The following is a 14,727-nucleotide window of genomic DNA, read 5'->3' as shown; positions in this document are numbered from 1 at the left end:
CTGCCGGGAACAGAGAACACCGCGCCCACAGCCTGAGTTCTCCGTCCTCATCAGGCGTGGGGCCATGGCTTCTCTCCTCTGCTGGGCACTAGGCGGGCGCACATAAATGCCCCGGCGGGCACTGTGTTGGGGACCATTGGTGTAGCTGATAATATAGTAAAAAACCCTGTGGCCCTGTCTACGCTATCATGAAAATAGCAGGCATCCTGAATCTCATTTACACTAATGTTTAAGGTGTTGTTACTGCCTGTGCAGCTGTACCTTTGCTGTCAGTTACTGAAATATGCTGACCAATGCCCTGATTCTGCAGACACTTCTGATTAGGGTTATTCCTCCTTACATACAATCAGTAATTATATTCCAGCAAAAACCTTAACTTTTGAAGAATAATGTACAGGAGCAAGAATGTGAAACAAGCACCTACCTGTCTTCTGTACTCCAAAATAGGATCGTACACCTTCCAGCCATTTTCAGGGAAAACCTCTCTGTATTCAAATGCAAAAAGGGGCTGAGAGAAAGAACATTTAGCATTAAATACTCCAAGTTCATTTTTCATGTTATCTGACATCTCAGATAATAACCTGCAACTCTTCTTTTGTTTCTACTACACTCCTTTTCTTTAAGCCTTTGTAAAGTAACTGACACTCCCGTTCTACAGTGTAATTAACACACTAACGTACATTCTTTCATGTTCATTATCACACTGCTCCATTACCTCCTACATTACAGGGACAAAAGATGTTTACTGTTAAAAGAAAATGACTTGTGTGGCAAGAAGGCTCCTCTCACACATTATGTAGAAGTACATCCTTTACTCACCAGCATCTAAAGCAGTGGTTCTCAAACTTCTTACTAGTGACCCCTTGCTCATAGCAAGCTTCTGAGTGTGACCTCCCTTATAAATTAAAAACACTTTTTTATATAGTTCACACCACTATAAATGCTGGAGACAAAGCAGGGTTTGGGGTGGAGGCTGACAGCTCATGACCCCCCATATAATAACCTTGCAACCTCCTGAGGGGTCCCAACCCCCAGTTTGAGAATCCCTGATCTAAAGCAATAACTGCATGGTCATCACATCCTTGAACGGACCAGCTGTTCTGCAGATGTGAGAGTAGTCAGCCACATATTGACTGTGAACCCCTAACAGATTTAATTGTATCCTGAACATTTTGCTCCATTACAAGCATGTGAGCATCAGTGAGAAAACTCCCTGCCCAGGCTTCTCAAATGTACAGTGACACAGAGGAGTTGCATTTCCTTGACACATGAAGAAGAATATTCCTTTCCACGGAAATCTTAGTAAAAGGCGAAAGATTTATACGAACTGAAGAGAAAGCAGAGTACATTTCAATTACAAAATATGGCATGATCCTGCAACTGCTTGCATGTGGATGCACCAATCTGTCTGCACAGAGCCCCACTGAAATAAGTAGGTCCCACTCAAGCGTGGCACAGGATTGGGGAATTTATGAACTGTGCATTCTCCCTTTGCTCAAACAATTTCATGTAAAATGTGACAAACTGCTGCTCTAACTCCCATGAAGTCAATGAAAAGACTCCCGTTGACTTTAGTAGAGTTGGATCAGGCTTTGAGGCCGTACAGGCATTTAATAACTATTAATAAATAATAATAATAATACTATACACTTAGAATACTTTCCATTTAACATCCTAGTGCTTTACATATATTAATTAATAAGGTCTCAGCACTCCTGGGGAGTAAGCAATTTATTATTGTTTTAGAAATGAGACAAAGAAGTGACTTGCCCAAGGTCATATTGGACGTCTGTGCAGATACAGGAACAGAAACCCACCTTAGGACTCCTGATCTTGTGCTTTAATCACTAGACCAGACCTCCTGTCTTTTTAACATACCTAGAATTTCAGAAGACCTCATTCTAAGCAGCATTTTGTCCAAAAGAGTACGTCTACGCTGCAATTAAAAACCTGCAGCAGGCCTGTGCCAGCTGATTCGGGCTAAGGGGCTGTTGAACTGCACTGTAAATGTCCAGGTTCTGGGACCCTGAGAGATAGGAGGGTCCCAGAGCTCTGGCTGCAGCCCAAGCCCAAATGTCTACACAGCAATTAAACATCCTCTTAGCCTGAGCCCCATACCCCAAGTCAGCTGGCACAGCGTAGACATACCCAGAAAGGATTTAAGATCAGCATGTCTCCTCTCACAAATAAAGTTGCCCCATAAAAATAGTGGATTATTTGAACAAAGCTGGGCACCAACATTCTGCATCTTCTAGTAACAGCAGGAGAAATACCTACCAAATTATTGGATACTGGAAAAGCGTATTTCATTAAGTTCTCAAATATGGATCGCCTAGTTCGTCCCTCAGGTTTATGAGCAAACCGTAAGTTTCGAATGTCCTAGAAAAGTTAAGCAAACCATCACATCAAACTGTTATTACCTTAAATACAACTTGAATGTGCATAGTGATTCCGAGGAATCCAAGGAGAACTGAAATACAGAACTGTAACCCGGGTTTCTAAATCTGAACAGTTTCTATGAACAAGGTCAATGGTCCGGCTAGATCATGAAGACCAATACACTGTACTCTCCTACAAAACCAGAATTCTGAAGCTAGAAGAAGGCTGGTTCAATACATTTTACCCAAAAGGGAGAAACTCCTCACTCAAAACACAGACATTTGTAGTAAACAATCTAAGAGCCTACAGTAATCAATGGAAAGTGGTGGTCACACTAGAGGGTTCATACATATGAATATCCCTCTTTCATGTATGAGGAGTCAGGCCAAAAGAAAAAATGAGAGAAACAGCTAAAGAAAATAGAAGGCTGCCTTGCTTGGATCTGGGTCCTGCTTCTCATGCAGAGGAAATTTCAGGAGACAGTGTCCAGAGAAGACAACAACTATGGTGCACTGAGGAAGAAACTAGAGGATTTGTCTCAGATTATATCCAATTCCCTTGACTAAGCATGTTCACAGTTTGGGAGCCTTGGTAGAATCCCACCTGCTCAAACAGTAGCAGAGACCAGGACTACCTTTTTTCCAATTGTTTGTCCAAGAGGCTGTAGTATCCTTTCCTCTTGGACATGGGCCTTGTCCTAAAGGCCTGAGTTCAGCTTACTTCAGAAACCACCTTTATCCCCATACAGGCCAACAGGGAGCTCCCTTGCTGTATAAGGCAAGGATCTACAGGTAGGGTGTTGCCTTTGGAATTCATTTTTCCCCTTCCCTACCTTGGTCTGACATAGCCCAGCTTTGATGATCTTCTGGGCACAAAACAGCATCTGCCATTGTGTGCAATCATTTGTGGTAGCTGGCTGGTGTTAGGTAGGGGCTTTATTTATTTATTTATGGCCTGGTTAAGTAGTGGCTAGATGTTAGGGAATAATATGCTGGTTGTACTAAGATCGTACAGTTAATTGATCCAAGATCGCTGGACAGGTATTCTTTTCAATTTATTAAATTGAAATAAATGAATAAATAAATCATTCAATGAAGGCCCTGGATCCCCTTGTCCTTCCCTTGCTATGGACTATGTACAAGAGGTGAAGACTGGTTAATGATCTGGAAGAAGACTCGTGTGCTCTCTAGGGCTGGCAGGGAATTTTTCAACTAATCATTTTATTGTTGGAAAATGCTGAGTCATTGACACCATAACTCTTTATGGAAATATATCGGTTTCGCTAAAACTTTCATCAGGAAAGTTTTTTGGGTCCAGGATGGAATTTCTGGTCAAAACCCATCCCATAATACCCCGATTCAGAGGAGGTACTTGAACCCGTATCTCCCACATCCCACGGGATTGCCCTACAGAGTCAGTTTCTCTCTCACACACACACAATCTCCCCTGTAAGAGCTGTTTCAGTGGGCCCCTCCTGAGAATGCCTCTGAGAGCAATGGACAATGGAGGCCCACTGATTCAGCAGAGCACGTAGAACATGTGATCCATGATTCCATGTTTGAGGCAGTAACCTTCCATACACATTGGCTGAGGATATAAATGGAGTCTGTGACACCACCTCTTTGCCTCTTTCCTGGTCCACCGGTCTGGATTATGATTTCTAATAAAGGGAAGCTATGAACAATGGACTGAGGACCCCCCATCTTTCGGGTGATGGAGATTTATTGCAAGATATTAGATTTAACATCACTGCTATTATCCCGATCGACAAACTCTGAAATCAACTATGATGTATATGATTCACTTTAAGCATTTAATAACTTTCTTCCCTTTTTGTATTAATAAACCTTTAGTTTTCTAAAGGATTAGCTACCAGTGTGGTTTTTGGATAAGATCTGAAGTATATTTTGACCTGGGGTGGGAGTCTGGTTCTTTGGAACTGGACGAACCTAATATATGTGATTTCTGGTTTTAATAATCATTTATAACAGAAGTCTGGTTAGTCTTGGTGGTGCATAAGGGGCTAGAGGGCCTGAAGGGAACTGTCTGTGGCTCCATAACAACTAGTATAGTATTTTGGACGCATACATTTGTCACTGGCTTGCTGAAATCTTATTATAGAGCGTACCACCAGTTTGGGGAACATGCCCTGTTTTCTGGCAGTCTGAGCTTGGCGCTCTTACCTGTGCCCCATATCAGGCAGCGGGACACTTTAAAAAGAAATCTTCTCCCCAGACCACTTACCTTGCATACAATCTCCAGCCCATAAGAATTCTCACCACGGCTGGAAGCACCTCCAATTTTCTCCACTCTGTTGATCACACCTAAAGAAGCATCTAGGACAAACGGTGGGTCCTGGAGACAGTTGAAATTTGTTAGTTTAAAAGGAAAAAACAAATAAACCAACCACCAAAACATATAACTGCTACTTATACAGAGTCATAACAGAGGGCCCAGCGCTTCAGAACATACAGTAGACCAAGAAATTAAATGGTTACAAAGCTTACCCTTTCCATGCTTTTGAAATATAGTCTGTAGTTTGTAACTGTCATTGTTCCTCTTACAGCTCCAGTGAACGGGCAGATGTAAGTCACATCTTTGGCTAATAAGTGAAAGAAAGAGAAAAGCAGCCAGTGCAAGTTTAAGGTTAATCTCTAGGAGCAAAAACCTAATAAGAGTAACTTACATTTACAGTTTTGTGACTCTTACTCATATGGGCAGCCCAACTGAAATCAATGGCGCGACTTGCATGAGCAAGTGCTTCCAGGTCTGATCAAGGGTTGCACAATCCTGCGCAGAATTAGGAGTGCAATTTCCATTATTGTTATAAAGTAAGGGTTCAAAGTAAAGGCTATTTGTGCTCCGGTACGAAACTGAACCTGCATACAAACACCACCACGTGAGCACATCTCTAGGTTACACACATTGCTCTCAATATCACTGTCCAGTCAATGCTTATCCAGAAATAAGGTAGAAGTTTGCAAAGGAAAGAGCATCTAAGTTTTAGCACAAATCACGCACCACACTAACACCAACAGAAACCTTGTGGAACAACCGTGCAATTTCAAGAGACATTTGTTTTACTACTAGCACACCAAAACAATATCAATCCTTTGATCTTTGTATGGGTGCACATGAGGAGATGGATGAAATGTGTTAAAAAGACGAGGGGAAAAACAAAATAAAACAACAGTTCACAAAGAGAAGAAGGCAGAAGTTATATATGGTTACACAGTTGATTCACAAAAACACAACCTATTACTATTAAAGTTTATTAAACATCCTAATGAGGACTGGGAGCCTCATTGTGTTGGACGTGACACAAACATAGAAAAGAGACCATCACTGCCCTGAAGGGCAAATAGTTAACGCTGTGTAAAAAACACCATCAAACTAAACATGGATCCTGGTCAGTGCTGTAATACCAATTCAGATACCATCATAAATGCAAGAAGCCACTTTTCCCATGGCTGCTTTTAGCATGAGTAGGTCCTGATCCTTCAATTAACTCTCAGACAGTGACCTTCTGCATCTGACTGGTACAAATAATCATAGCTCTGTTGAAGCCAATGGAGCTACACCAATTTACACCAGCTGTGGATCTGACTGAAGGAGTTTTTTTGCCAATTGCCAATGATTTTAATCGTTAATTCAGCAATAAAGTCAATCTGCCACACATGATTATTTTTTGAGTTGAGTGATGACGATTCAAAACAGTCTCCTTCTGAAAAGGCGATCAATGCTGCTCATTCATTCCAGGCAAGAGGTGCTGCTAGCTCTCTACTGGGAACACTTCCCCTAACAACCCTTCTGTTTCATGTCAGTTAAAAATGCCAACAGTCAAGTGACGTTTTACCCGCCCCCCACCTTCAGTCAGTGCCACTCCACATGTCATGTCACTAAAACACTCTGCACGTTCTGTGCAGTGGCACCAGCTTGCAGCACTCTGCAATGAGAGGTACCAGCATGCCCTCGCTGTCAGCGGCACAAACCATCTTTTCAGAAAAGGCTTCTTGACTACAGCGGCCAAATTCAAGCAGCTCACAAAGAACAGACCTCCTTTAGAAACCCTGCCGGACCCATTTGTCACAGCATGTGACTTCCAGTGAAGTCAGTGGGAGAGCTTGCCTGGCAGTCTGGCAACAAGAGCGTCATCACTGGGTTCCCCAGGCTGCCAGTGTTGGATCCGGGTGGAATAAGTGCACACAGCTCAGGGGTCGATGGGGCAGGAGAGGAGCATGGGCTGAAACAGTTTGTGTTGCTCATTACTGACCCCTTGAGCCAAGTAAGGAATTACATTGATAGGTTCCTACACTGACAGGCTAGACAGAGTCCTGATTGGTTACTTGAGGGTTCTTAGAGAGTGTGGAGGCAGGGGTTGGAGTAAATGAGGGAGCAGAGAATTTTTTTGTGGGGATAAGATTGCAATTTTCCACAAATTTGTTTTCTCACTGAAACTCTGATCAACCATTTTGTTAAATTTGCAAATTTTGAACATTTTTGACCAGTTCTAATTAAAATAAAAAATACTTAGTTCTTACAGAGTGTTTTTCGTCTACAAATCCCAATGGCATTTTACAAAGAAAAGGAAATATTTGAAACCAAATAATGGGGAGGAAAAAAGGCATCTTGGTAGAGTTTCTAAAATAGTGAAGCTAATCTAAACCATTTACAGGGCAAAAAACCTTTTGAAAAGTAAATAAAATATACTCCTATACCAGGGATCGGCAACCTCTGGCACGCGACTCGCCAGGGTAAGCACCCTGGCGGGCCAGGCTGGTTTGTTTACCTGCCATGTCCGCAGGTTTGGCCGATCACGGCTCCCACTGGCCACGGTTCGCCGCTCCAGGCCAATGGGTCCTGCGGAAAGTGGTGGCCAGCACATCCCTCGGACACGGCAGGTAAACAAACCAGCCCGGACCGCCAAGACGCTTACCCTGGCGAGCTGCATGCCAAAGGCTGCCGATCTCGGTCCTATACAATGGAATCAGAATGAAACCTATAGGGGTCTACAGAAAGGACTCAAACTTAATAGCATTTAATGGAAAAAGGTATCTCAGCTATGGAATCCTATAGACCGGTTTAAAAATTCTGTAATTCCCTATTATAACCTATAGCATGTGCCATCTTTCTGTATTTTGTTTTTAGAACCTATATATTCTGCAGTATCTTTTACAAAACAGATACAAATACTAGTGACTCTATATATTTAAACGGCATGTCTACTCAGCTAAGAAATCAAAGTTGTTGTCCTTAGATTTCCTGGGAAATGTCTGCAACCCCTTAATAGCTGAAGATATTTAACAACTATCCACATGTGAGAAATAACATGCACCTATGGGGCACAGGACGGTTTAAATGTCAGCCTCCAGCCACTAATTATTACTGAATGTTTGGAGTTTGAGGGGGAAAGGACATGAGTTTTTCAGCAATGATCTATTCTTCCAAGACTCCATAAGGTCACTTTTTAGGGGAAGGGAATGAGGCAAGGGAAAAGATTAGCATGGCAGATCAACTATCCAATGCTGTTATTTATGCGATGTCCCATTTTAGAATCTCCGAAACAAATCAAAGCATGAGAGGTTTGATTAGAATTTCATTCCATGGAATTCACCAGCAAACCTACTGTATTCAATCACATCAAAGAGCCTCAATGAAAAAAGCCAGAACAAAACCAAACCCAAGAAATTAGATGAAGGTTTCTAACCATTAGAGGAGTGAAGTTCTGCAACAGCCTTCCAAGGGGAGTAGTGGGAGCAAAAGACATATCTGGCTTCAAGATTAAGCTTGATAAGTTTATGGAGGAGATGGTATAATGGGATAGCATAATTTTGGCAATTTGTCTTTGACTACTAGCGGTAAATATGCCCAATGGCTTGTGATGGGATGTTAGATGGGGTGGGATCTGAGTTACTATAGAGAATTCTTTCCTGAGTGTCTGGCTGGTGAGTCTTGCCCACATGCTCACGGTTTAGCGGATCGCCATATTTGGAGTCAGAAAGGAATTTTCCTCCAGGGCAGATTGGCAGAAGCCCTGGGGGGTTTTTGCCTTTCTCTGCAGTATGGGGCATGGGTCACTTGTTGGAAGGTTCTCTGCACCTTGAAGTCTTCAAACCATGATTTGAGGACTTCAGTGGCCCAGGTCAGCTTCAGGCACCAGCCCAGCAAGCAACTGCTTGGGATGGCCAACCATGAGGGGCGGCAAGTCCAGGTCTTTGGCAGCAATTCAGCAGCAGGCTGCTCACTCCCTCTCGGAGCAAAGGACCAGCCACCGAATTGCCGCCGAAGACTGAAGCAGCGGCGGTAGAACTGCAGATCGCAATTGCTTTTTTTTTTTTCTCTTTGCTGCTTGGGGCAGCAAAAATCCTGGAGCCAGCCCTGTCAATGGCTCAGACACAGGTTTGATATAGGAGTGGGTGGGTGAGATTCTGTGGCCTGCATTGTGCAGGCAGTCAGACTAGATGATCATAATAGTCCCTTCTGACCTTAAAGTCTATGACTCTATGAGTCTAACCTTAAGCCTCCAAACTTTCCAGTTGTCTCAGTAAAAAGAAACACAGACAGGTCTAGACATTGACTTGCAGGACAAATTTGACTATTGGGCAGACTATAGTTACTTAGCCTTGCCCATGACTGTGGCTGACAATGAATCCATTCAATACATACTAGGGATTATGGGAATTCTGTCTAATCAATTAAAAAAAGCAATTAGAGCCATGTTCACATACCCATGTCTTTAATGGTTTCTCCTGGCAACAAAGGTGGTTCTTCCATTTCAGCCAATTTATTAGACTCCCTCAGGACCTATACAATAATGCAACAGGAAAAAAAATGAATCAAATTAAATTTTCATATATCAAAAGCTCACCCTTTTGATGTAATGCAATTGGTCAATAATATCAACAGAAATGAACCCTCAGCACTCTGATAGGACCTTCCACTTGGAGCTCTCAAGGTGCTTCTCAAATATGAACTAAGTAAGCCTCATGAGATTCCTATGACAACTACGATTATCCTACTGTGTAAAAGAGGAAACTGAGGCACAGAGATTAATGGTGGGACTTTACAAAGTACCTAAATGACTCAGAAACACAAGCCCTATTGAAAAAGGTGTTCCCAAGTCACTTAGGCACTTTTTGAAAATCCCACCCTAAGTTGTTATTATTTATTTGTACTGTCATAGTGCCTAGGAGTCATAGGCCTGGACCAGGACCCCCATTGTACTAGGCACTGTACAAACGCAGAACAAAAAGACACTCTTTAACCCAGAGTTTACAGTGTAAGATATGAGACCACAGACAGACCAACAGAAGAGTGCAAGAAAACAATGCGATAATACTGGTCAACATAAAAGGCAGTGTTTGTGGCTCACCAGCTGCCTAACTGCTGTCAATTTTTTTGTAGATATCATGGCGAAGGCGGGTTTTGACCAAGTCACTTGTCCAAGTCATACACCAGGACAAGATCCGAGTTTGCAACTCCCAGTCCTTGCTGTGTCAGGGGGCTGGAGCCCAGAAGTGAATGACAGAGGCTCATCTATATTAACTTTAAGCCACCTGGGGAATCTGCCTGCACAGGAGAATCCCCACCTACTAACTCTCCATCCCCTTGGGCACTGTGGGAGGTACACAAAGGAAACAGAGTGAGAGCTCAGGTCCTGGCCCAACATTCCTTAATTACTTTCCAGCAGATGTGGGGTGTGCATGTTTTGACCTTTCCCTTTCAACAGAAGGAGGACACTTGGCTCCATATGACGTCACCATCACGCACTGATGCTTGTGGCATCTGAACCAGGACAGATCTTGTCAGCTGAAAAGTTTTGTTGAGACAACATGCATTAAAACTCACTACCGCAGCGTGAGGGCTGGTTGATGTGTCTATGCCACCTCAAGTGAGTAAGTAAACTTTAGCACAGGTAAGATCCATTAGCAGGCAGGCAGGAGGACATACTGTTAATGAGCAGCCATACTGAAAGTGGCATAAGAGAGTGGACGGAAACATTTACATTCCCCTTCCCGGAAAAGAATTTTCTTGCTGGCAGTGATCAGAAAGGAAAAGTACAACAGCACCAAGCTATCTGCTTTAGAGGCATTTGATAGATACTAGCTGTCTACAGATGCCAGTTTTCCACCTTTTAAATATACTTGTAGAAGGGCTTATTTATCAAGATGACCTGCTAGTGCAGAATTTCCTTTTCCCTGCTTGAGAGACAGTTTTGACAGCCCATGCGCCTACTCATTCATTACCCTCTTCCCTCCAGGTCCTGCTCCCTTTTATGCATTCCACTTTAAAACCTCTTCTTAGTTCCTGAGTAGTACTCTTCATATCACTCAACTCCACACTGTGTTCTAGCAGTGCAGAGAAACTGACTAATCTCCCCAGCTGAAGAGTGACCAAGCACTTCAGAAATCTCAACCCACTCCTGCTTCCCTAGCACACTAGTGGGCCCAATCCAGAAATGGTTTAAGCGGCGGTGATTGTGACAGAAATTGTGTTTAAGCCAGCCCCTCCCAGCCATCTGTTTTTCATGCCATCACCCTGCTCCTCCTGGTGTATATGTTACACCAAATCAAACCCTTTACCAACATGTGATTTCTACCACCACTTATTTCATCTATAAACATGATCAAATGGACCAAATTCTTTCCTTAAACTGATTTTATTCCAGTCCAATGCTATCGAGTTAATGGAGTCACTTCTAATTTATACTGCTGTAAGTGGGAGCAGAATCAGAACTTCTGTTGAAGACAATGGGCTTAAGTCTACAAGAAATGCCTGATCTGGCTCAGTGTGAACACTTGTTACAAATGCCTTGTCACACTTCTAGCTACACCAGCATAGTTAAAGTGGAACTCTCTCCCCTCCCCCAGTGTAGACACAGATATATCAGTATTCTGGTTCAGCTAAAGCGAAATAAGCTATACCAGTATAAAGCACCTTACACTGGTATAACTGCCTCTACAAAAGGAGCTTATCTACAAATTCCTATGCTGGTACAGCCCCCTAGTGGAGACAGTCCAGCATAGCTAATCCATCTCCCTGAATGACACAGAGCAGGAGTTGTCAAACTGGGGGTCAGGACCCCTCAGGAGGTCACGAGGCTATTATACGGGGGGTTGTGAACAGTTAGCCTCCACCCCAAACCCCGCTTTGCCTCCAGCATTTATAATGGTATTAAATATATTAAAAAGTGTTTTTAATTTATTGGGGTGTCGCACTCAGAGGATTGCTATGCGAAAGGGGTCACCAGTACAAAAGTTTGAGAACCACTGACATAGAGGTGAGGTAATATCTTTTACTGGACCAATTTCTGTTGGTGAGAGAGACAAGCATGGATCCTTATGGGTATCTTTATTCAGGAAATATCTGAAGTATGGGCTTACCCTCAGAAAAACTGCATTTTGTTTTTATATACCCTCAGAACTGCCAGTTTGTCTCTCTTACCAATAGAAGTTGGTCCAATAAAAGATATTACCTCATCCACCTTGTCTCTCTAATATCCTGGGACCGATATGGCTACAACACCACTGAGAGAGACACACAAATTGCAAGGAGAATGGGATAAGGCAGAATGAAGACTTGTGTTTGTTTGTTCAACAGAAAAGAGAAAGAGCTGTTTTTATTTGCGATCAGGAAATCCCTGCAAAGGCAATTCAACAAGCCTGCCTGAAATCGTACTCTGGAACCTCACAAGTCTGTGGTCAACTTTCATGTAGGATCAGCCAATGGTAGAACTTTAGGAAAAATAACTTGCCTGCATTCTGCAAAATAACACACAGAAAAAAAAATATGTTTCAAGATTTTCTCATAAGAGATTTATGCATGCATGAAAAGACAAACAAGATCAAAGACTTCCTGGAAAAGACTTTTTAAAAAAAAATGCATTAGACTGAGGCTGTGAAAATAATATGTAGCACTGTCTTTATTACAGCCAACTTAGCAATAGCAAAAGTAAAGAAATGAAACTTGGATCCTATTATTGTGTCAAATTCTGCTCTCAGTCACATCAGAGTAATCCCGCAATAACTTTACTGAAGTCAATGGGTTGACTCTGGATTTACTCCAGTGTGACAGAGCAGCTTTGGGCCAATTATTCTTTATAATTTCAGTATTAATTGCCAACTTCATCTAGGGAGAACATCTTCACAGTACAGATCACCACACGTGTACACGACATTATGCAAAACACAGGAAAAGTTCCCCACCCCCAAACAGTTTGGGATGTAATGCTTTTAACACTTCTGCCAGAGCCAGTGCTTACTATTCTCCCATTGACATTAACAGCACAGTGCCCAACAGTAAGAGTGAGCAGTACTGGGCCATAATACTAGCAAAAACAAACATGAAGCTGGGGAGAGCACTTCATAACCCCAGGAATTGGCAATGAGTCCATGTAAGGAGGTCACCCAAAAGAAGTGGGTTCTAAACAGGACACTGCTGGAGAAAAAGGAAGAGGGCTTAGTACACAGGAAAAAGGAGAGCCTGCCTCAAGTATTGGGGCAGAAAGCAGTTAGGAAGCTGGCAGTGGGAGGAGACAAAGGGTACATCTACACTACGAGATTATTCCGATTTTACATAAACCAGTTTTGTAAAACAGATTGTATAAAGTCGAGTGCACGCGGCCACACTAAGCACGTTAATTCGGCGGTGTGCGTCCATGGTCCGAGGCTAGCGTCAATTTCCGGAGCGCTGCACTGTGGGTAGCTATTCCGTAGCTATCCCATAGTTCCCGCAGTCTCCTCCGCCCCTTGGAATTCTGGGTTGAGATCCCAGTGCCTAATGGGGCAAAAATCATTGTCGCAGGTGGTTCTGGGTAAATGTCATCAGTCATTCCTTCCTCCGGGAAAGCAACGGCAGACAATCATTTCGCACCCTTTTTCCCTGGATTGCCCTGGCAACCATGGAGCCCGTTCAGTTTTTTTTTTTTTTCTTTTTTTTCTACTGTCACCGTATGTGTACTGGATGTTGCTAACATACGCGGTACTGCAGCGCTACACAGCAGCATTCATTTGCCTTTGCATGATAGCAGAGACGGTTATCAGTCGTTCTGTACCGTCTGCTGTGCCATTGTAAATTGGCAATGAGATGACGGTTATCTGTCGTTCTGTATCGTCTGCTGCTGTCATGGGTGCCCCTGACCAGGAATCATTCCTATTTTTACCCAGGCGCCCCCGGCCAGCCTCACCTGAGGCCAGCCAGGAGCACTCACGGGCTCATGACGAGGATGGCTATCAGTCCTACTGTACTGTACCGTCTGCCACCAGGGAGGGGTGGAGAGAGGATGCTACTGTTTACTGCTGCAGCACCGTGTCTACCAGCAGCATGCAGTATACATAGGGTGACATATAAAAAAAGTCAAGAAACAATTGTTTCCCCTTTCTATCACAGAGGGGGAAGGGGGGTAAATTCACGAGATAAGACCCTGAACCACCCCAGACAATGTGTTTGACCCTACAGGCATTGGGAGCTCAGCCAAGAATGCAAATGATTTTCGGAGACTGCGGGGACTGTGGGATAGCAGGAGTCCTCGGTACCCCCTCCCTCCCTCCATGAGCATTCATTTGATTCTTTGGCTTTCCATTACACGTCACGCAGCACTGTGCTGTGGACTCTGTATCATAGCCTGGAGATTTTTTTAAAATGCTTTGTCATTTCGTCTTCTGTAACGGGAGCTCTGATAGAACAGATTTGTCTCCCCACACAGTGGTCAGATCCAGTATCTCCCGTACAGTCCATGCTGGAGCTCTTTTTGGATTTGGGACTGCATCACCACCTGTGCTGATCAGAGCTCCATGCTGGGCAAACAGGAAATAAAATTCAAAGGTTCGCGGGGCTTTTCTTGTCTACCTGGCCACTGCATCTGAGTTCAGATTGCTGTCCAGAGCGGTCACAGTGGTGCACTGTGGGATACCGCCCGGAGGCCACTACCGTCGATTTGCGGCCACACTAACCCTAATCCGATATGGTAATACCGATTTTAGCACTACTCCTCTCGTTGGGGAGGAGTACAGAAACCGATTTAAAGAGCCCTTTATATCGATATAAAGGGCCTCATTGTGTGGACGGATACAGCGTTAAATTGGTTTAACGCTGCTAAAATCGGTTTAAACGCATAGTGTAGACCAGGCCAAAAGGGGGAAATCTCAGTTGTTTATATACATCATTACTTGCACCGGTTTGCAATTGTTTTTTGTGTTGTTTCTACCTGACTTCTGAGCACCAAAATCTCCACAGTAAGCCATCAAGAAATGAAACCCAAGGTCACATGGTCTAATCTGGCCTGTGCACTTGAGTCCTGACTCCAACCGTCCTCTCCTTGTGTTATGCAAAGTAAGGGGAGGCTACAGG

General features: G+C 43.5%; 1 protein-coding gene and 1 pseudogene across 1 annotated transcript in view; both read right to left on the bottom strand.

The window, feature by feature from the left end:
* The window catches only part of MTMR2 (myotubularin related protein 2), a 93,751-nt gene that overhangs the window by 17,647 nt on the left and 61,377 nt on the right, over positions 1-14,727 (bottom strand). The window contains exons 3-7 of the mRNA XM_050941314.1: positions 9,108-9,183; positions 4,887-4,981; positions 4,624-4,734; positions 2,278-2,379; positions 425-508 (exon numbers count right to left, since the gene is read on the bottom strand). Of these exons, the coding sequence (XP_050797271.1) occupies positions 425-508; positions 2,278-2,379; positions 4,624-4,734; positions 4,887-4,981; positions 9,108-9,183 (468 nt within the window). The remainder of the gene's footprint in view (positions 1-424; positions 509-2,277; positions 2,380-4,623; positions 4,735-4,886; positions 4,982-9,107; positions 9,184-14,727) is intronic.
* On the bottom strand, positions 1,275-1,341 carry LOC127043413 (uncharacterized; annotated as a pseudogene).

The sequence above is a fragment of the Gopherus flavomarginatus genome, chromosome 1 (assembly GCF_025201925.1).
Source record: "Gopherus flavomarginatus isolate rGopFla2 chromosome 1, rGopFla2.mat.asm, whole genome shotgun sequence".
In the NCBI taxonomy this organism is placed as follows: Eukaryota; Metazoa; Chordata; order Testudines; family Testudinidae; genus Gopherus; species Gopherus flavomarginatus.
This window is presented reverse-complemented; position numbering and strand designations above follow the sequence as displayed.